The sequence below is a fragment of the Rhinopithecus roxellana genome, chromosome 16 (genome assembly GCF_007565055.1).
Source record: "Rhinopithecus roxellana isolate Shanxi Qingling chromosome 16, ASM756505v1, whole genome shotgun sequence".
Classification (NCBI taxonomy): domain Eukaryota; kingdom Metazoa; phylum Chordata; class Mammalia; order Primates; family Cercopithecidae; genus Rhinopithecus; species Rhinopithecus roxellana.
Genome location: NC_044564.1, coordinates 8,895,094 through 8,915,856, shown reverse-complemented (window position 1 = coordinate 8,915,856; position 20,763 = coordinate 8,895,094). Strand labels below are relative to the sequence as shown.

At 60.4% G+C, this 20,763-nt stretch overlaps 3 protein-coding genes and 1 long non-coding RNA gene across 6 annotated transcripts; 2 read left to right on the top strand and 2 right to left on the bottom strand.

The window, feature by feature from the left end:
* Window positions 1-4,465: 4,465 nt before the first annotated feature.
* TUBB4B (tubulin beta 4B class IVb) lies at window positions 4,466-6,901 on the top strand. The gene is made up of 4 exons (XM_030919619.1): window positions 4,466-4,607; window positions 4,912-5,020; window positions 5,102-5,212; window positions 5,687-6,901. Exons 1-4 carry the CDS (start codon window positions 4,551-4,553, stop codon window positions 6,745-6,747), a joined length of 1,338 nt encoding a protein of 445 aa, XP_030775479.1. The 5' UTR covers window positions 4,466-4,550; the 3' UTR covers window positions 6,748-6,901.
* Window positions 6,776-11,815, bottom strand: FAM166A (family with sequence similarity 166 member A). The gene is made up of 7 exons (XM_010372653.2): window positions 11,711-11,815; window positions 8,839-9,053; window positions 8,507-8,757; window positions 8,292-8,418; window positions 7,846-7,940; window positions 7,376-7,493; window positions 6,776-6,982 (listed from the first exon to the last, which is right to left on the bottom strand). The coding sequence occupies exons 1-7, from the start codon at window positions 11,764-11,766 to the stop codon at window positions 6,894-6,896; spliced, it is 951 nt and encodes a 316-aa protein (XP_010370955.1). The 5' UTR covers window positions 11,767-11,815; the 3' UTR covers window positions 6,776-6,893.
* A 3,814-nt stretch (window positions 11,816-15,629) lies between these two features.
* Window positions 15,630-19,032, bottom strand: LOC104669622. The gene is made up of 4 exons (XR_749013.2): window positions 18,708-19,032; window positions 18,417-18,517; window positions 17,932-18,047; window positions 15,630-16,778 (listed from the first exon to the last, which is right to left on the bottom strand). It is a non-coding gene; the product is annotated as an uncharacterized LOC104669622 (long non-coding RNA).
* STPG3 (sperm-tail PG-rich repeat containing 3) lies at window positions 16,682-19,018 on the top strand. 3 transcript variants are annotated; one of them, XM_010372651.1, is made up of 6 exons: window positions 16,682-16,807; window positions 17,284-17,438; window positions 17,543-17,677; window positions 17,978-18,066; window positions 18,369-18,507; window positions 18,657-19,014. In XM_010372651.1, exons 1-6 carry the CDS (start codon window positions 16,698-16,700, stop codon window positions 18,788-18,790), a joined length of 762 nt encoding a protein of 253 aa, XP_010370953.1. In that variant the 5' UTR covers window positions 16,682-16,697; the 3' UTR covers window positions 18,791-19,014. The 3 variants fall into 3 exon arrangements, 2 of the variants coding, with proteins under 2 accessions (XP_010370953.1, XP_010370951.1); XM_010372649.1 differs by having other exon boundaries at window positions 18,204-18,507; XR_004053979.1 differs by lacking the exon at window positions 17,543-17,677 and having other exon boundaries at window positions 16,697-16,807; window positions 18,204-18,507; window positions 18,657-19,018.
* Window positions 19,033-20,763: the final 1,731 nt, after the last annotated feature.

Sequence of the window (20,763 nt, the reverse complement as noted above, 5' to 3'; positions counted from 1 at the left end):
GCGGGGTGTGGGGGACCCCGGAGCCCCTCTGTCTCGGCGGAGGTCATTGTTGGGGTGCGGCTTGGAGTCCCATCAGGTGCATGGGGTGTGAGAAGGGACCCCAACGGCTTGGAGGGCTGGGTGGTCCCAGAGGCACCCCCTGTCCGTCTGCCCTCTGTGTCTCTCAGCCAGTCCTGGGCTGGGCCCCTCGAGGATGCTTCTCCACAGGGCCGGGCCACCACAGGTGCTCGGCTCCCAGAACACACCAGGAGGCCGGTCTCGCCACCAGGCTGGGGTGCACTGAGGCCTGGCACTGCCACAGAGAATGAGACCCTGTCCCGGGAAGGCCTGTCGTGGGGTGGGCCCAGGAGGGCGGACAGCACTCATGGGGAGGACTTGGGGGCCAGGGTCCCTCCCTCCACTGTGTGGTCGAGTTTCCACACAGGAAGGCTTGTCCGCCAGTCAATGGGTAACTGGACACCTGGGAAGTTGGCAGGGTTGGAGGGGCTCCTGCCACCTCTAGCCCAGAGCTGCCCACAGCCCTAACCCAACCCCCACTCCCGCCAAGGGAAGAAAGCTTTGGGTTACCCCGGAACTGGAGCATTCAGTCAGGCACAGAGACAGGTGGGTGAGAGGCCGGCCCCGTCAGGGACAGGTCTAGTTTGCTCATTTCTGAGTCTGCTGCTGTGGCCAGTCACGTTCTCCCATCCAGAAATTCAGCCCTGCAGCCCTGATCTCTTCCCGGAGCCTCCCAGGATTGCCTGGTCAGACCCCACTAGGGGATAGGGGTGCAGCCGCTCAGGAAGATGAGGCCTGAGGGGGCCCCACGGCCATTTCTCCTCTGTGGCTCTGTCCTTTTCCACCCTCAGATTCCTTTAGCCCCCGCTCATGACCCCCAGGCCCTCTGTCCCCTTGGCCCCCAGTCTTCCCTGGGTCCTCTGCCCCAGCCACCCCTCAAACTCCTAGGCCTCCTGGGCCTTGATTTCACCCACGGAGGGAGGTGACCACCTGCTCTGGGAGCCGCGGGGCCTGGAGGGTGGACTCCAGAGAGAACAGGACCCCCAGCAGCTGGAGCTTTGGTTCCCACAGCCCTGTGATTCTTGGACACCCCTGTGGATCTGACATCCGCCTCATGGAACCGTCTGGCACCCATGTAGGGAACAGGCTTGACTAACTCCCTGGGGAGACTGAGGGGCCCGGGAGTTCCCCTGCCCTTTGGGGGAAATCAGTGAGGCCCTTGTGGAGAGGGGGAGGAAGCATCCCATGCACCTGTCCTTCCAGGGCAGGTGAGGTCTCCCACAAAGGCTGGACGCCGGGTCCTTTAAGGCCGCCAATACTGTCTGCCTGCTGCCCCTGCCTGGCGGTAACACACCCTCCCGCTGGGACCATGGCCACCAGTAAACAGAGCTTTCGTTGTAAATCCTCCAACAGCTGCAGGAGGAGGAGGGCAGGCGCCCAGCACTCCCACAGCCACGCCTGCCCCGCTTCCCTGCCCTTCTGGCCCTCCTTGGACTGTATCCTGCCTGGCCATGGACCCCAGGCCCCAGGAGCTGATCCTCCTGCCCCATACTATCCTGCTTCTCCATCCTGCAGCAGGGCACCTTGGCTCAGGGTAGGGACCTGCAGATCCTCCCCCAACCAGTTTTGTGCAACAGGGGGAGCTGCTGTCCTTGCTGGGCTTAGGCCCAAGCTTCAGGGTGTCTACTGCTGTCTTGTCCCCAGCCAGTGTCCACCTCACCAGGGCAATGCCAGGGCAAAGTGGGCCAGCTGCTGCCATGGTGAGCTCTGGGGCTCTCACCTGGGCAGGTGACACCTGTGAAACACGGGTGGCACACTGACCTCCCAACCCTGTGGGCACTGGTCACAGGAAGCAGAAGCCTTTACCAGAGAGGGGTTGGGAGACTCTGACAAGGTGCAGGAATGCCACACACCTCAAAGAGCAGCCTCAGTTGGGCGCTCTGCACAGCTCACTGGGGAAAAAAAACCAGAGCTTCTCCTTCCTCCCCTTTGTGACAACTCAATGTTATGAGGTTTCCACATGTCCCTGACTACTGCCTGGATAGCTGAACTACTCTGCAGGACCCCAGGATGCCCTGGGCACTAGAAGAACCCTCGGATGGCTGGCAGCAACCTGTGCATCCCTCAGGCCACTGCAGGACCCAGTCCCTCTGAGGGTCAAGGCCTGTGTCAGAGTGGTCGCTGGAAGCCAGGCCCATCTTCCTGGACTCATCTGTGGGGAAGGCCACCCTTCTGGACAGGATGGCAAACTGGCAACAGACCCCCGAGGGGTGAGCACAGCTGCAGGCCCTCACCCCGGAAGGACAATGCTGATTCCCGTGCATGCTCTGGTGCTGCGTGTCCTGACTTCCGGTATCACATACTATGTGGTGAAGACTGAGGTGCGGTCCCTCCAGGAACAGAAAAATACATAAACAGATATTGTTTCCAAAAGCCTTCAATTGGGAGACAGATGCCCAGTGGCCAGAGCACAGGAGACTCTCAGGGCAGACCTGATAATGTAATTTATTTAAAATGCTACAAAAATACAGCCAGATGCAGTGGCTCACGCCTGTAATCCCAGCACTGTGAGAGGCCGAGGCGGGTGGATCACAAGGTTAGTTCGAGACGAGCCTGGCCAAGATGGTGAAACCTCATCTCTACTAAAAATACAGAAATTAGCTGGGCGTGGTGGCGGGCGCCTGTAATCATAGCTACTCGGGAGGCTGAGGCAGGAGAAACACTTGAACCCAGGAGATGGAGGTTGCAGTGAGCCGAGATCAGGCCACTGCATTCCAGCCTGAGCGACAGAGCGAGACTGTCTCAAAAAAAAAAAAAAAAAAAAAAAAAAAAATTAGCCAGGCATGGTGGTGCACACCTGTAGTCCCAGCTACTTGGGAGGCTGAGGCAGGAGAATCGCTTGAACCCAGGAGGCGGAGGTTGCAGTGAGCCAAGATCCGGCCACTGCACTCCAGCCTGGGCGACAAGAGCAAAACTCCATCTCAAAAAAAAAAAAAAAAAAGAATAAAGCTACAAAAATACAGAAGGCACGGTGGCTCATTCCAGTAATCCCAGCAATTTGGGAGGCTGAGGCGGGCGGATCACTTGAGGTCAGGAGTTTGAGACCAGCTTGGCCAACATGGTGAAATCCCATTTCTACCAAAAAAACAAACTGTCGTGGTGGCGGGTGCCTGCAGTCCCAGCTACCGAGGAGGCTGAGGCAGGAGAATCGCTTGAATCTGGGGGGGGCCGAGATCGCGCCACTGCACTCCAGCCTGGGAGACAGTGCAAGACTGTCTCAAAATAATAAGTAAAATAAAAATGCTCCAAAAATACATCGCGTTTGTTTTTAAACAGACTGATTAAAGGCGCAACCACATGTAATTCATTTTGTTTAGAAGTTTCTTTTTCCACCCAAGTAGAAATCAAGTCATAAATTAGGAAAAGCACTAATAGAAGTATGTCTCAGCCCCAGCGCGTTGACCCGTGGTTGGAATACCCGCCCTGGAGCCCAGAGGTCTGGGCCCACCCGCCGGGGGAGGTCTGGGCGCTGTCCTGGTCTCCAAGGAGCTCGCGCACTCCTGGGGCCGAGGTACCAAGGCGACCGGCGCACGGCCAGCGCCGTCTCCACAACAGGGCAGGGCGCGCGGCTGCGGGGGAGGCCTCGCCCCTCCGCTCCCCTCCCCTGCCCTCCGCCCAGGCCCTCGGGGCGCGACGTCCCCCACGTGCTCCCCTCACCCGACCGCGAGGGCAGTGGGCGTGCAGGACCCCGGAGCAGGAAACTCCGCGGCCTCTGCGACTCTGTGGTGCGCTCCCCTCCACCGCCGCAGCCCCCGAGCCCGTGTATCTTTCTACTTTTAAGGCATCGCAGCCTCCTCGGCCTGGAGGCCCCGGGCTCGTTCCGTGCGGATCCCGCTCCAGAACCGGCCCAGCGCACAGCTGCCGTGTCCCGGCGCAGGGTCGGCGAGGGCGCGACTCTGGACACGGGGCCGCCGCCGGGCCTGCCCTTCCCAGCTCCCGAAAGGACCTCCCCGGCTCAGAGCCAGGACTGTGCTTGCCTGAGGCCCGTCGGGCCCGGCCTCCCCCGGCGCCCGGCGCGCAGCTGCCCGCCGCCCGACCGGAAGCCCGCGCCTGCGCCCCACCCCGTTCGCGCGCCTCCCGCGGCACTGCGGCGGTTACCAGGACGCTGACCCAGCGCAGCCAATAGCGCCAGCCTGGCGGCGTGCTCCCGGCAGCCAGCCAATGAGAGGGCAAATCAATCATTTGAAACACCCAATGGACGGAGCACTGCAGCGCCGGGGGTGGATTGTGATAGGGAGATAGGAGGCTGCGGCTGACCAATAAAGATCAAACTGGCTTAAAAAGGCGGACCTTAGGCGGCTCGATTAACGAGGGCGAGACCAATCAAACGAGGGAGCTTGCCGGCCTCGTTCTGGCAGCCCAATCCGAGGCTGGCGGAGGCGGGCGCGGAGGATATATAAACGTTAGCGGAGCGTCGGTTGTAGCACTTTGCGCGCCCGCTCCTTCGCTTCTGTTTCTCTATTTCCGCTCGCGTCCCAGCCGCCGCCGCCATCATGAGGGAAATCGTGCACCTGCAGGCCGGGCAGTGCGGCAACCAAATCGGCGCCAAGGTAAGTTGCCGGAGCGCTGGGGCCGGCGCGGGCCTGCCGGGCGGGGCAGGCGGGCAGCCGGGGAAGATGGCGGCAGCAGCGGCCGGGCGGCGTCGCCGCATTGCGGCCGCCGGGCTCCCTCCGCGGGGACTGGGCCGAGCCTGGCGACCGAAGCCCCCAGGAACCCGGGGGCCAAGGCGCGCGGGGCGGGGGAGGGGCGGGGAGGGCCGGGCTGCCGCACCCGTCCGGGGCGGGGCTGCCTCCCTGCGCACCGGCCGCGGTGACTCAGCCCCGACCCGCCCGGGCCCGCCCGCGCCCCTTGTAGTTCTGGGAGGTGATCAGCGATGAGCACGGCATCGACCCCACGGGCACCTACCACGGGGACAGCGACCTGCAGCTGGAGCGCATCAACGTGTACTACAACGAGGCCACCGGTGAGGCCCCGGCCCCTTCCCCGACCGCCCTCCGGGGTCCCCGCGGCCCCTGCCCTGGCTGACGCCCTCCCGTCCCCGCAGGCGGCAAGTACGTGCCCCGCGCCGTGCTCGTGGATCTGGAGCCCGGCACCATGGACTCCGTGCGCTCGGGGCCTTTCGGGCAGATCTTCCGGCCGGACAACTTCGTCTTCGGTGAGCTGCGACTGGGGGCTGGGCGGCGGCTCAAAGGTCAAGGGGCTGCTCCAAGGGCACCTCCGTGGGAACTGCGCAGCCCGGGCCCGTGGACGCTCTCCTGTGAGCCACTCAATCCCCTCTCCTAAATCGGCTTTGAGAGCAAGTTCCAGCTGTCTGCCGAGGCGCGAGCTGCCGCACATGTAATCTCCCCGCAGGGAGCTGAGCTGGGGGCAATGGTTGCTGCTCTGTCTTTGGGAATTGGCAGTGGCCCCCCGCTCCCCGGGGAGGAGTTTATTAAGCTCTCAAATTTGGCCCTTGACTTAATCTGTAGCAGGGCAGGCTGCCGTCTTTTCACTTTGAGAGGTCTGTTTGCTCTATCTGCAGGGTGAATTCTGGGGTCAGCTCACACCATGTCACCAGGCCCTTTTCGCATGGTGGTGGTGACCAGTAGTGCTGTCTACCTGGCTGATAAATGATTATGTTTTCTCACAGGTCAGAGTGGTGCTGGGAACAACTGGGCCAAGGGGCACTACACAGAAGGCGCGGAGCTGGTGGACTCGGTGCTGGATGTTGTGAGGAAGGAGGCTGAGAGCTGTGACTGCCTGCAGGGTTTCCAGCTGACCCACTCCCTGGGTGGGGGGACGGGGTCTGGGATGGGTACCCTCCTTATCAGCAAGATCCGGGAGGAGTACCCAGACAGGATCATGAACACGTTCAGTGTGGTGCCTTCGCCCAAGGTGTCAGACACAGTGGTGGAGCCCTACAACGCCACCCTCTCAGTTCACCAGCTCGTAGAAAACACAGACGAGACCTACTGCATTGATAACGAAGCTCTCTACGACATTTGCTTCAGAACCCTAAAGCTGACCACGCCCACCTATGGTGACCTGAACCACCTGGTGTCTGCTACCATGAGTGGGGTCACCACCTGCCTGCGCTTCCCGGGCCAGCTCAATGCTGACCTGCGGAAGCTGGCTGTGAACATGGTCCCATTCCCCCGCCTGCACTTCTTCATGCCCGGCTTTGCCCCGCTGACCAGCCGGGGCAGCCAGCAGTACCGGGCCCTGACCGTGCCTGAGCTCACCCAGCAGATGTTTGATGCTAAGAACATGATGGCTGCTTGTGACCCCCGCCATGGCCGCTACCTGACGGTTGCTGCCGTGTTTAGGGGCCGCATGTCCATGAAGGAGGTGGACGAGCAAATGCTTAATGTCCAAAACAAAAACAGCAGCTATTTTGTTGAGTGGATCCCCAACAATGTGAAAACAGCTGTCTGTGACATCCCGCCCCGGGGGCTAAAAATGTCCGCCACCTTCATCGGCAACAGCACGGCCATCCAGGAGCTGTTCAAGCGCATCTCCGAGCAGTTCACGGCCATGTTCCGGCGCAAGGCCTTCCTGCACTGGTACACGGGCGAGGGCATGGACGAGATGGAGTTCACCGAGGCCGAGAGCAACATGAACGACCTGGTGTCCGAGTACCAGCAGTACCAGGACGCCACGGCCGAGGAGGAGGGCGAGTTCGAGGAGGAGGCTGAGGAGGAGGTGGCCTAGAGCCTTCAGTCACCGGGGAAAGCAGGGAAGCAGTGCGAACTCTTTATTCACTCCCAGCCTGTCCTGTGGCCTGTCCCGCTGTGTGTGCACTTGCTGTTTTCCCTGTCCTCATCCCATGCTGTACAGACACCACCATTAAAGCATTTTCATAGTGTGCGGTTTCGCCTCGCCCATTCCTTCCAGTAGGCCCTCCGGGTGCTGTTGCCGAACGTCAGTGCGTAGTTGTCCTGCATGGCTGCGGGGAGCCAGACTGCAGCTGAGCTGGGCTTATGTGCCCAGGGACCAGCATGGGCTGGACACCCAGGCTTCAGAGAGTGTCCAGGCTTCAGAGAAGCATGGGGCTGCCATGGGGATCTGCTTGGTGGGGAACCTGCTTCTTGAAGGCAGGCCTGTCCTGTTCTGGATACCCAACCTCGGGGCCCATTGGCCTGTGTCTGGGACTTTAGCCCCCTTCCGAAAGGGGTAGGGAGGATGGCAGACAATCCTACCCCAACCAAGGTGGGACCCTGCTTGGTAACAGTGGTCAGAAAGGTGGTCCTGAACCAGCAACGAAGGGTGGGCAGGTACAGCTGCCCTTCCCCATGTTGGCCAGGGTGTGTCGGTGTGACCCTTCCCACCCTGTACTCACAGGGGATGAACCCCATGTAGAAGGGGATCAGGCCTTGGCTGCTGTAGATGTGGTTGCTGGGCCAGTGTGTTCCGGGCAGCTTCTCACCCAGGTCACAGTGGGGGTTTCTAAATAGAAACTGGGGAGATAGGCAGGTGCTGACAAGCTGCCTCCCCAGCAGGCAACCAGATAGTAAACTCTCCCAGTGGGGGTCTGGCTGGAGGGCCGGCACTCTCCGTGGGGGAAGCTGCTCATGCTCCCAGCCTTCTGCATCCCCCAACCCCCGACTCCGAAACTTGAGTGCAGGGATCCAAGCAAGACTCAGGAGAGAGGGGTTGGGGTGGCACCTCCCGGGACAGGAGAGAGCCAGGCAGACCCCCCTCAGGCTTCTCAGGGAACCTGGCCTTCAAGGCACTCTCCAGGGAAGCTGCCAGGCAGGAGAGGAAGTGTGTGTGTGAGCTGGGAGCAGGCCCTGGATGGCGTTCTCTTACCTGGCTCTTGTCGAACTCGTCCATGGCTTGTGTGACGCCGTCTCGGTAATTCACCCCCATTACCCAGGCGAACCGGGGAATGAAGCCAGCATAGCCTGGGGGTGGGCAGATGTGCGGGCTACCCCAGGCCCCCTTGGTCCTCCCCTGGACACATCCACCTGCCCCCAGACGTGTCAGGGAAGCCAGGCAAGGCTCCCGTTCCTTCCCTGAACATTGGTGACTGCCTGATGTGGCCAAATGGGAACAGGCAGGCAGGGTACTGCCTCGTCTTGGGAAAAGCTGGGCTCCTGGAAGCAGCTGGGAGGCAGAGAAGGTCCCCCCAGCCCGCTAGCCCGTTCTGGAGCAGGAAAAGTGGTCCCCGTGGCAGTCTCCTCAGGGGCTCTCACACTGCAAGAACCTTGTGGGGAGGGTTGTCCTCGTCCAGCCCAACCCAGGCCCGCACCCACCTGAGATGGCCTTGCGTTGGATCAGGTTGGGGTGGTCCAGCTGCGGCAGCCGCTGGAACCTGCCCACATCTAGTGTCTCCTGCTGGCGGGCGGGGGGTGGGTACTCATCCCTCCGGCAGTGGTACAGCTGGAGCGGGGAGGGGGCGGAGGTCAAGGTGCAGCTCCCACCTGGGGCTGAGTGGAATGGGCTTGGCACTGGTGCATCCCCCGGCTACCTGGTGCTGCCTGGGGGCCTCGCAGACAGGAGTGGTGCTCTTCCAGGCATCTTCGCAGTATGCTGGGTGTCCCAAGTCTCTGGAGTCCCCCTTCCTGCCTGGTGGGCACGGAGGGTGCGGGGGGTAGGGCATGAAGCCTGCAGGTAGCAGAATCTGTCTGGCTATGTTCTCTCCCCCTGGCGGCTCCTGGGCGTCCACCTCCAAGGGTGGGAGCTGGCCAAGGATCTCAAAGTTCTTATAGGGCTTCAGACCTGTACCAACAGGGCAGCCTGTGAGTGCCAGGACAGGCAGGCGGGCGCAGGAGGGTGCAGGGTCGGGGACTGGCGGCTCACTGGTGTAGTGGGGAATGTAGGGCTCCATCAGGTCTTGGCAGGGAACCCTCGGGGGTTTGGACTGGCTGAAGTCCTCCATGAACTTGGGCTTGGACATGGGGGACAGCACAGAGCAGGGGCTCTTCTGTACACTGGGGTCTGTGAGGAGCTGCCCCGTGGTACGCCCATAGGTGTTCCCCACCTGGTAGCGCAGCTGTGGAAAGAAGCCGGCATAGCTGTGGAGGGAAGAGAAGGAGGCAGGGCAGGTCTCAAGGGCAGCCCCAGCACTGGGCAGGGCCCCTTCAAGTCAGATGTGGACCCAGCCTGCCAGCCACTTCAGCAGCAGCTTGGCCCGCGGCAGGTCGCCTGCCCTCTGCTCACCTGTAAATGGGGCTGCAGTGGCACTTGCCTTTTGGGGCTCTTGTAGCCTGAACGGGTGGCACACACCCCGTGCTGGGAACACGTCAGCACCACAGCAGATGGCCGCCTGCCTTGTACCAGCCCCTCCAACCCCCTCCTACCCCTCATTCCAGCCACTCCAGGGTGCTCTGCCCTGGCAAGGCAAATACAGGCACAGGACGTGTGGGCCAGGGTGTAGGTGAGGGACCGCCCCTTGAACACACACTGGGCCCACCAGGAGGGTGTTGGGTGGGCTTGGCCTGGACCTGTGCCACTCCAAGAGGCCAGCAGCCTCCTGCACAGGACCAGGACTGGGAGGCAGGTGGAGAGCTGGGCTTTTCGGGACCCTCATTTGGCCTCGTGTGGCATGGGGTGGTGCAGGTGGTCACAGGTGGTTCAGCGCCTCAGGGTCTATGTGATCATTCAAGAAGTAAGAACTACCTTCCTTTTAAAAATTGCCAAAGGGCCGGGCATGGTGGCTCACGCCTGTAATCCCAACACTCTGGGAGGCTGAGACCGGGGGATCATGAGGTCAGGAGATCTAGACAATCCTGGCTAACACCATGAAACTCTGTCTCTACTAAAAATACCAAAATTACTAGAGTGTGGTGGTGGGCGCCTGTAGTTCCAGCTGCTCGGGAGGCTGAGGCAGGAGAACTGCTTGAACCCGGGAGGCGGAGGTTGCAGTGAGCTGAGATTCGACCACGGCACTCCAGCCTGGGCGACAGAGCAAAACTCCATCTCAAAAAAAAAAAAAAAAAAAAAAAAAAAAAATTAGCCGGGCGTGGTGGTGGCTGCCTATAATCCCAGCTACTCAGGAGGCTGAGACAGGAGAATCGTTTGAACCCAGGAGGTGGAGGTTGCAGTGAGCCGAGATCGTGCCACTGCATTCCAGCCTGGTCAATGATGAGACTTTGTTTCAAAATAAATAAATAAAAATAAAAATGGCCAAAATTAGTGCAGCCTTGTGAGTTTAAAAGCCAAGCAACTGGCCAGGCATGGTGGCTCACACCTATAATCCCAGCAGTTTGGGAGGCCGAGGCAGGTAGATCATGAGGTCAGGAGATCGAGACCATCCTGGCTAACACGGTGAAACCCCATCTCTACTAAAAATACAAAAAATTAGCCAGGCATGGTGGTGGGCGCCTGTAGTCCCAGCTGCTCGGGAGGCTGAGGCAGGAGAATGGCGTGAACCCAGGAGGCAGAGCTTGCAGTGAGCCCAGATGGCACTACTGCACTCCAGCCTGGGCAACAGAGTGAGACTCCGTCTCAATAAATAAATAAATAGCCGGGCGCAGTGGCTCAAGCCTGTAATCCCAGCACTTTGGGAGGCCGATATGGGCGGATCACGAGGTCAGGAGATCGAGACCATCCTGGCTAACACGGTGAAACCCCGTCTCTACTAAAAAATACAAAACTAGCCGGGCGAGGTGGCGGGCGCCTGTAGTCCCAGCTACTCGGGAGGCTGAGGCAGGAGAATGGCATAAACCTGGGAGGCGGAGTTTCCAGTGAGCTGAGATCCGGCCACTGCACTCCAGCCTGGGCGACAGAGCCAGACTCCGTCTCAAAAAAATAAATAAAATAAATAAATAAATAAATAAATAAATAAAGCCGAGCAATGCTGAGCCTCGGCTTCACCTGCCCCTTCCCCAGACGTAGCTGTTCAGAGGCAAGTGTGGTTTCTTCCCAGCCTTTCCCCTTTGCATGTAGCGTGTGTGTATGTAGGTGTGCACACACACGTTCCGTTCAGGGGTTATTTTTATTTTTTGTTTGGGGGGATATCTAGTGAGGCAGCCTGGCGTTTGCTCATCTCGTCTTTAAAGTTTGGAGTCCTGGCCCGGCGCAGTGGCTCAAGCCTGTCATCCCAGCACTTTGGGAGGCCGAGGTGGGCAGATTACTTGAGGTCAGGAGTTCAAGATCAGCCTGATCAACATAAAGAAACCCTGTCCCTACTAAAAATACAAAATTAGCTGGGTCCGTGGTGGCAGGTGCCTGTAATCCCAGCTTCTCGGGAAGCTGAGACAGGAGAATCGCTTGAACCCGGGAGGCAGAGGTTGGGGTGAGCCAAGATTGCAGCATTGCATTCCAGCCTGGGCAACAAGAGCGAAACTCTGTCTCAAAAAAAAAAAATAAATAAAATGAAGTGTGGAGTCCTCTCCGGAATGGGCGTCGGGCACTTACTAGCCGGCCTCTGCCGGCTGCTTGGCTGCCCCAGTTTCTGCTGGACGGGTGTGCTGGCCACCTGGTGTGGCGTTCGCAGTTGTGCACCAGCGGGGAGGGTAAGGCCTGGGCCCCTGGCAGCCCCATCCCTGAGCTTCCCCTGTCCCAGGGCTCCCCAGCCCACAGACTGTAGTGCCCCATGGTGTGGCCCTCAGCTTCCTGGGGTCCAGCTCTGGGCCCCTCACAGCTGGCCTTCATGCCTCAGGCCCCAGCCATTCTCCCCCTCCTGTAGCCCCGGCCCCAGCCACCTCCAGAGCTCCCTCCCGGCTCTCACCCAGGGATATAGTGAGGCTCTGGCGTGAAGAGATCGTGTTTCTGAGTAGTTGTCATTTTGCTTTCACTCTGGCCTTGCTGGCTCCAGTCCCTCCCAGCACCCAGCTCCCTTCCCTGAGGGCAATCCCGTCACCGGGCAACCATTGTGAGGGACCGGCATTGTGGGCACCTCCTGGGCCAGGACACCTCGCTAACCCTGTGGGGGCCCACACTGCACAGGTGAGACACTGAGGCCCAGACAGGTGCCAGGCCGGGGAGGAGTCGCGGTAAGACAGGGGGCCTGGGAGGAAGTCCCATTAACTTCAGAGCTCAGAAAACAGGACTGCCCCCCCCCAGAAAGGGCCTGGGCTCTTGCTGCCCCCAGGAGGCCACCAGCCTCAGTCTCAGGGTCAGGCTAAGGGAGTCCCCAGGCCCCTTCCTCTGACAGGAGGACTTGCAGCTGCAGAGCCACAGTTGGAGTCAGGGGCTTCCCGGCCCACGGGGCTGTGCGAACTCTCCCTCCAGTCCTTCATGTGGGGCGGGGCGTTATGTTTACATTTTAAGCAAATCCTGAATTTTGTTCTTTTTTTTGTACAGGAAGGACTTCCTAACTATAAAAATGAAGGAAGGCAGCCGGGTGCCATGGCTCACGCCAGTAATCCCAGCAGTTTGGGAGGCTGAGGCGGGCAGATCACGAGGTCAGGAGTTTGAGACCAGCCTGACTGACATGGTCAAACCCCGTCTCTACTAAAAATACAAACATTAGCCAGGTGCTGTGGCAGGCGCCTGTAGTCCCAGCTACTCGGGAGGCTGAGGCAGGAGAATGGCGTGAACCTGGGAAGTGGAGGTTGCAGTGAGCTGAGATCGCGCCACTGCACTCCAGCCCGGGCCACAGAGCAAGACTCAGTCTCAAAAAAAAAAAAAAAAAAAAAAAAGAAGACAGGCTGGGCGCTGTGGCTCATGCCTATCATTGTGGTGCTTTGGGAGGCTGAGGCAGAATCAGGTGGGCAGATTGCTTGAGCCTAGGAGTTCAAGCCTGCTGGGCACATGGGGAAACCCCACCTCTATAAAGAAGAAAGAAAAATTAGCCAGGCGTGGTGAACGAGCCTGTGATCCCAGCTACTTGGGAGGCTGAGGTGGGAGGATGACCTGAGCCTGGGAGGTTGAGGCTGCAGTGAGCTGAGATCGAACCACTGCACTCCAGCCTGGGCGACAGAACCAGACCACTTCTCAACAAACAAAAAAAACAACCAAAAGGCAAACTGAAAAACTGGAAAAAAGTTTGTAACAAGTGTTATGAACAAATGTGGTATCTGTCAAGCCTCTGAGCCCAAGCCAAGCAAGCCATCGTGTCCCCTGTGACTTACACGTATACTCCCAGATGGCCTGAAGTAACTCAAGAATCACAAAAGAAGTGCAAATGCCCTGCCTGGCCATAACTGATGACATTCCACCACAAAAGAAGTGAAAATGGCTGGTCCTTCCTTCCTGGCTCATCCTGGCTCAAAGAGCTCCCTGACTGAGCACCCTGCGACCCCCACTCCTGCCCGCCAGAGAACCCCCTTTGACTGTAGTTTTCCTTTACCTACCCAAATCCTATAAAACGGCCCAACCCTTATCTCCCTTCCCTGACTCTCTTTTCGGACTCAGCCCGCCTGCACCCAGGTGATTAAAAAGCTTTACTGCTCACACAAAGCCTGTTTGGTGGTCTCTTCACACGGATGTGCATGACAGTATCACCAGAAAAAGCTCTCACAAAACAAAGATATAAACAACACCTCCATGGAAAATGCAGACATGATATGAATTTTTTTATTTTTATTTTTAGTAGAGACAGGGTTTCACCGTGTTAGCCAGGATGGTCTCGATCTCCTGACCTCGTGATCCGCCCGCCTCGGCCTCCCAAAGTGCTGGGATTACAGGCATGAGCCACCGCACCCGGCCAATATGAACTTTTTAAGAAAAAAGACTGGCCGGGCGTGGTGGCTCAAGCCTGTAATCCCAGCACTTTGGGAGGCTGAGGCGGGCGGATCACGAGGTCAGGAGATCGAGACCATCCTGGCTAACACGGTGAAACCCCGTCTCTACTAAAAAAAAACACACACACAAAAATTAGCCAGGCGTGGCGGCAGGCGCCTGTAGTCCCAGCTACTCGGGAGGCTGAGGAAGAAGAATGGCATGAACCTGGAAGGCGGAGCTCGCAGTGAGCTGAGATTGCGCCACTGCACTCCAGCCTGGGTGACACGGCAAGACTCCATCTCAAAAAAAAAATAAAAATAAAAATAAAAAAGAAGAAAGACCACAGTCCGTAAGCGTTCGGGCATCAAGTCGAACCATAATCACATACATGCTGATTGTGTGTTGAGAGCAGTTTCTGAGGTTTACTGCTGGCAGGCTCACGGTGAGAAGGGCCTCTAATTTGGGTGGCACCTTCTGGAAAGCAATTTGGTACATACAGATCAAGTTCATACAAGACACTACAAACTTGGACCATTGCTTCCACTCCTAGGAAGTTGTCTGGCATTCTGGTAGACGCTGGTTTTCCTCCACCGTTCCTGGCTGGTAATTCCCATAGCCCTTGGTAGGGCCTTTTTTTTTTTTTTTAGACGGAGTCTCGCTCTGTCGCCCAGGCTGGAGTGCAGTGGCCGGATCTCAGCTCACTGCAAGCTCCACCTCCCGGGTTTACGCCATTCTCCTGCCTCAGCCTCCCGAGTAGCTGGGACCACAGGCGCCCGCCACCTCACCCGGCTAGCTTTTTGTATTTTTTTAGTAGAGACGGGGTTTCACCGTGTTAGCCAGGATGGTCTCGATCTCCTGACCTCGTGATCCGCTCGTCTCGGCCTCCCAAAGTGCTGGGATTACAGGCTTGAGCCACCGCGCCCGGCCAGTAGGGCCTTTTGTTAGAATGTTGGGTGTACGAGGCCTGGGGGGTGTGGGTGGGGGACTTTGACCTCCTCCTGCCCTCCTTACACCTGCCCCAAGGCAGGATGCTAACATTCTTGCCTTTCTGATTGTGGGTCTTTTTTTTTTTTTTCTTTTGAGACGGAGTCTCGCTCTGTCCCCCAGGCTGGAGTGCAGTGGCCGGATCTCAGCTCACTGCAAGCTCCGCCTCCTGGGTTTACGCCATTCTCCTGCCTCAGCCTCCCGAGTAGCTGGGACTACAGGCGCCCACCACCTCGCCCGGCTAGTTTTTTTGTATTTTTAGTAGAGACGGGGTTTCACCGTGTTAGCCAGGATGGTCTCGATCTCCTGACCTCGTGATCCGCCTGTCTCGGCCTCCCAAAGTGCTGGGATTACAGGCTTGAGCCACCGCGCCCGGCCTAATTGTGGGTCTTAAGACCCTCCCAGGAGAGGTCCCACCCAAGCCCCAGGGACAGCAATGCTGACATCAGGAAGCTTCCGTAAAATCCCAAAAGGACTGGGGCTCAGGCAGCTTCTGGACAGCGGAACGCCTGGAGGTTCCCAGAGGGCGGCAACCAGTGAGAGCATGGAAGCACCAGCCCATCCCCATGCCTCTCATTGGTATTCTTTGCAATCAATATCCTTTACAACAAACCAGTAAACGTCAGCATTTCCCTGAGTTCTATGAGTGGCTACGCCAAATTAAACCCAAAGAGGGTGTCATAGGAACCCCAACTTGAAGCCAGTTGGTCAGAAGTTCCAGAGGCCCAGGCTTGTGACTGGTGTGTGTCTGGAGGCCCTGCCTCCCCGTCCGTGTCTGGAGGCGGTCTTGGGAGGGAGCTCTCACCCTGTGGGATCTGACACTGTCTTCAGGTAGATGGTGAAGGAAATGAATTAGAGGACACCCAGCTTGGTGTGTGGGGAACGACCTTCCCAATATTTGAACAAAAGCCTCCTTCGGTGACGGCTGTGGTGGTGTGGGTGCAGAGCCGGACACCGCGAGAATATTTCCCACCACGCACCTTCTGAAGGAGAGGATGGATGTCTAGCAGCGCCATTCACGGCAGCAACATTTATTACAGGACAGGGAAGACCTGGAGGGGCCTATCTGTCCAATGACAAGGGCTTCATGAGCAAAGTACACTCCGTTCCACTGGCAGCCAGTCAACACTGAACCTAGCATGACCTGGACAGGGGCTCCGGAGCACAGGGCGTGAACCCTTCGCCCAGATAAAACCTGTGCTTCCTCAAGCATGTGTCCATCTGTCTGCCTGGCAGGCCCAGTGCTGAAGGGTAGGCATCCAGAGAGGGCAGAGGAGGCCTGAGTTGGCCCTGTTCACAGGCCCTGCCCTGGTGGATTCTGGGCCATGGTCAGGGGTGGGACCGGCGGGCGGTCAGCTCCAGAGGCCACACAGCGAGGGGCTTGGTGCCCACGGGATCTTGCTCACGCAGGCTGGCTGTTCCTTTGCAGGTCAGGCAGCCTGGCCATCAGTGACACCTTCTAGTCTCTGTGCCCCCAGGTGAGAGGCAGGCCCTCACACTCCAGTCCTGGCTCGGCTCCAGGGCCGGGCCTGCCTCTGGTGTCAGACCCATCTGATGTGGCTTTGCGTTTCCCCTAAGTGGGAACCCAGGTGGGGTGGCGGCTCCTCCTCTTCCTCCAGGGATCCTTCCTGGACCCCTCCCTCCTACCCCCAGGGAGTCCTGGCTGGCCAGCCACAGCTGGGCATCTCCTAGGGCTTGGCGGATGTCCATGGGTCCTGTTCCCTCCACCCCCTCTGCTGAGGCCTCAGTCCTCCCAGAGGACCTGCTAGAGTGGACCCCAGACTTCCAGGAGACCCCAGGGTGCAGGAGAGGGGAGGAGGCTGGGAAAATTAGGGGGAAAGGGAGAGGGCTGGGCCAGGAGTCACTTGGGCAGGCTGGGGGTCCTGGCCCAGGCAGACCCCGTGATCATCTAGTTAGTGGGGGAGGGGCCCGCCCGGGGTGGGGGCCCGGGGCAGCCCCTCCAGGGCCAGACAATGCGTCTTCCCCAGGAGCCCCAGCAACAGAGGGGCCTACCAGTGAGGTCACAGAGCCTGGTGGTGCCCTCGGGGAAGAGAGCCAGGAGACTGATGATGAATTTTGACCAGAAGGCAGTGAAATTCCTGGCAAATTTTTACATCAATGGAGGCAAACACTGGACCCACGGCCACCTGAGGCAGACGCCACCAGAGCCCAGCCAGTAACTTGAGGGGGGTGGTGGGGCTGGAAGGGGCAGGCCGGCTGGAAGTGGCCAGAGTGCTGAGGGACAGCGGTGGGGGGAGGGCTGTGGGACAGGCCGGCTGGGAGCAGCCTGGGGGGTGATGGACAGAGGGTGGGGGCAGGCTCCTGGGGAGCAGCTGGCGGGGGGGTGCTGAGGGACAGTTGGGGAGACAGACCTTGGGGCAGGCGGCTCGGGGGCTGAGGGACAGAGTGGGGGACAGGTTGCTGGGCAGGCGGCTGGGAGTGGCTGGGGGACTGAGGGACAGTGTGGGGGACAGGCTGTGGGACAGGCAGCTGGGAGCGGCCAGGGCTGAGGGACAGAGTGGGGGAGCAGGTTGCTGGGCAGGTGGCTGGGAGCAGCCAGGGGGCTGAGGGACAGTAGAGGGGATAGGCTGTGGGGCAGGCGGCTCAGAGTGGTGGGGACTGAGGGACAGTGGCTGCCGGTCTCCCTTGCAGGCCCAAGGCATCTGTGCTGTTGTTGGGCCTGGAGCCAGGGCTGGCCTGGGATGAGACACGGCCCCCAAAGATGAAGGAGGTCCCAGCTGGTCTGTTACAGACGGGCACCCCTCAGGAGTCCCTGCCCACCTACACCCAGACCCTGAGGGAGCTGTGTGAGTGAGGGTCCTGGCCACCCCACCCCCAAGCTGGTCTTTGGGGGTTGCGGGAGGGGCCTGCTGGAAGGAGCCCAGGCCCAGAGCTTGCTTCCTGTGGCCAGTGCTGGAGCAACGCCCCCCGATCACAGCTGACCTGGAAGTCCCCAGTCCCACCAGGTACCAGGTGCCCAGCCCGTCCGTACGAGAGTCCTCCCCACACCCTTGCTACAGCATCGGCTGCAAGCACCGGGGCCGAGGTGCGTGTCCCCTCCCTGAGGCCCGACCACCGGGCCTGTCCTCCACCCTGGGAATGGGGGCCTCTGCCTCTGTGCTGAAACCCCCACGGCCTGAGGGCCCCTCCACCCTCCTGGTGTTCACTACCAGGCTCAGCGCCTGTAAGGAGGCGTGGAGAGAGGAGGGCTAGGGCTGGGGCATGGGTGGGCGTCGTGAGGACAAGGGTTCAGAGGCCGGGGGTGGGAACTGGGAGCCAGGTTCGAGTGGGGGCTGTCACCCGGGTGGGGCTCCCAGCCTTCTCTCTCTCCACCCTCCACCTACAGAGGGTGGTGGCCGCAGGGCATGGCAGACTTTGTGGTTCCAGAGTGAAAACCCCTTCACGCAGAAAGCCGACTTCGACCAAGAGCAAAAGGTGGGGGCTGGGCAGGAAGGGGGCGGGGAGTCCAGGCAGGCAGGGGGCTGGGGGTTCCAGCGGGGCCAAAGGAGAGCTGGCTGAGGATCTGTGGGGAGCATCCTGCCATGCAGCCCCCGTCTCCTGCCCCCCTGCAGTGGCCCTCGCCAGCCCACTACCAGCTGTTCAGCCCGCCCGCCGGCCCCGCCTTCAGCTTCAGAGGCCACCACTCCACCTCCAAGACACCTGAGGGCCACATCCGCCCAGGGCTGCCTGGGGCCAGGGGGCTAGGCCTCAGGGTGCAGCCCCAGTCCCTGCTTCAGGCCTCTTTGCAGGCACCTGGCAAGAGACGCCCTGGCCCCAACACCTACAACATCCTTCCTGGGAGCCGCCTGCAGAGGCCCCGTTCTCCGGCCTTCTCGATGAGCCGCTCTCCGGCGTTCACCTCCTGGCTCAGCACCTGTAAGGAGGCCTGGAGAGAGGAGGGCTAGGGCTGGGGCATGGGTGGGCGTTGTTAAGACAAAGGTTCAGGGGCCAGGGGTGGGAACTGGGAACCAGGTTCGAGTGGGGGCTGCCACCTGGGTGGGACTCTCAGCCTTCTCTTTCGGCAGCTCGAACCCCTGGCCCAGCTGCCTACCACGTGGAGGATTGCTACAACTCACGCTTCCCCTCAGTGCCTGGCGTGGTCATCCAGGGTGTGCGCAGACCCAAGCGCCACAACACAGGCCCCTTCTGTGCGCTCTAGAGCCAGCTGGGCACAACCTGCTTGGCCCAGCCAAGTGGCCTCCCCCGGGGCTTTCCCAGGCCTCCCTTGGGACTCGGGGCCCCAGCCTGGCCTTCTGACCCTCTAGGCACCCCTGATGCACCCTTCTGGTTGGTCAATCCTTCTATGGGCTGTGGACAAGGCTGGCCCAGCCTGGACCCCTCATCTGGCCACCTCCCTGCTATACAGAGACACTGTTGGTTCTCTTGAGCTCTGTCGTGTGCAGTTGTCTGTCCCTCACCTGGGGGCGGTCCTGGGTCATTTCCGGCTTTCCCTGTTGAGGGATCTCCATTCGGCTGCCCCTGAAGGGTGCTCTCTTCTCTAGGGCGGCAGCCTGCGACTCACCCTGAGCTCCAGCCTGGAGCGAGATGGAAGGTGGGCTCTGTGGGACACCCCCACCCAGTCGTGCCACTTAGGGGCCTGGTCCAGTTGCTGTCCACCTGAGGGTCAGCCGCTTGCCAAGCCAGGGAACTTGGAAGGAGGCGCCAAATGCCCTGAGCCGCCACCTCCAGGTGGGGTCGGCCTGGCCAGGCCTCAGGAAGGGCCCAGGGATCCCGCTTACCAGGGCCCAGCCCCACTTCCCCTAGGCCTTGAGCTGAAGACACAGCTGGGCTTAGTCACCTATGCCCTGAAAACTCTGGCCCAGGGCCCTGCAGACTCCTGTGGCACTGCCAGCAGACTCCCAGGGCCTTCACCTGCTGGGTCCCTGCACTGCCCCTGCCTGCTGCTTCGCCTGGCTGGGGCCTCCCTTGTCACCACTGGCCTGCCCTCCTACCCAGGGTCGGGCCCCAAGGCTGCCACTTTGCTGGAGGCTTACCTGCAGTGACATGACCTGTACCTCCCCAAGTCCTTCCCAGACCCAGGACCCAGACCAAGCCCAGAGCTCAACCCCTTCAAAAAGGCTCTGGGCAGCTGCTCCTGTGGCCTCAGCACCATCCCCTTTCGCAGAGAGGAATCCAAGGTCCTAGGACTGTGTTTGTGCTGTGCCCCTTGCCCTCCTCTGCCACCGAACCAGCTGGGGGTTGGATCAAGGCACCGGTACCTTCGCCCTTGGGTTGACCAACTTGGCCAGCAGCAAGAGAGCTGTGGTAGCCCTGGCCTTGGGAGCTTGGCCCGGCTTGTGGGAACAGGAGCTCTGCTCATGGCTGCACCACCAGGCACCCCTGGTGAGACACAAAGCTAGGAGTGAGAACGGCAGGAAGGATGCAACGATCTCCTCCAGCTGGGCTGAGGAGGGAGTGCTTCCTGGAAGAGGTGGAGGAAGGAGCCTTTAAGGAAGAGCAAGAGTTTGTTGGGCAGCGGGAAAGAAATTTCTAGAGAAAAACTCGGCAGGTAAGACCGAAAAGAGAGAGGGTGTGTGTGGGGTGCTTGGCGCGGCACTGCCTGCGGGAGGACGGCGGGCTGGAGAGGCGGGGAGGCCCGGGAAGCCCACCCGCCTGGGATGAGAAGGGACACTGTGGAACCTGGACACTCCCTCACGGCTCCGCGGAGCTCGGTGGGCGCCACAGCCTCCCGGTGCCGGGGAGGGCGGCCGTCGCTCGCGCTCCCGCTGCGGGCCCGGTCTCCGCCAGGCCCCGGCCCCCTGAAGGCGCTCAGACCTCAGTCTTGGCGACAGCGCTGGAGTGGGCTTCGTGCCCGTTTCACGCGGAGGAAGCCACGCTCAGGAGGGAGGGAGTCTGCGCCCGTGTCCTGCACCTGCAGAGCGGAGGGGCGGGGGGCTCAACCCCCAGCAAAACGTCCCTGCGGCGCGTGGCTGCCGCGAGATCAACTAGAGCGTTTTCTATGCTTATGTACACGAAATTCACTCGGCTGAGATGACGTCAGTTGGCAGAGCACACCGACCCTGCGTCCGCCCCCCACGCTCCCACCCGCCCTCTTCTGCCAGAAACCCCGGGACCGGGCGGGACCGGGCGGGACCGGGCGGGACCGGGCGGGACCGGGCGGGGCGGGACCGG

Excerpts from the sequence above, each read along its gene's own strand:
- TUBB4B (XM_030919619.1), top strand. The coding sequence starts at position 4,551 with ATGAGGGAAATCGTGCACCTGCAGGCCGGGCAGTGCGGCAACCAAATC. Across the intron at positions 4,608-4,911 it reads GCAACCAAATCGGCGCCAAG|TTCTGGGAGGTGATCAGCGA; the intron begins GTAAGTTGCCGG and ends CGCCCCTTGTAG. Across the intron at positions 5,213-5,686 it reads GCCGGACAACTTCGTCTTCG|GTCAGAGTGGTGCTGGGAAC; the intron begins GTGAGCTGCGAC and ends GTTTTCTCACAG.
- STPG3 (XM_010372649.1), top strand. The coding sequence starts at position 16,698 with ATGATGAATTTTGACCAGAAGGCAGTGAAATTCCTGGCAAATTTTTAC. Across the intron at positions 17,678-17,977 it reads CTGCAAGCACCGGGGCCGAG|AGGGTGGTGGCCGCAGGGCA; the intron begins GTGCGTGTCCCC and ends CTCCACCTACAG. Across the intron at positions 18,508-18,656 it reads CACCTCCTGGCTCAGCACCT|CTCGAACCCCTGGCCCAGCT; the intron begins GTAAGGAGGCCT and ends CTCTTTCGGCAG.
- FAM166A (XM_010372653.2), bottom strand. The coding sequence starts at position 11,766 with ATGACAACTACTCAGAAACACGATCTCTTCACGCCAGAGCCTCACTAT. Across the intron at positions 9,054-11,710 it reads GAGCCTCACTATATCCCTGG|CTATGCCGGCTTCTTTCCAC; the intron begins GTGAGAGCCGGG and ends TTCCCTCCACAG. Across the intron at positions 6,983-7,375 it reads CTACATGGGGTTCATCCCCT|CCATGCAGGACAACTACGCA; the intron begins GTGAGTACAGGG and ends GGCTCCCCGCAG.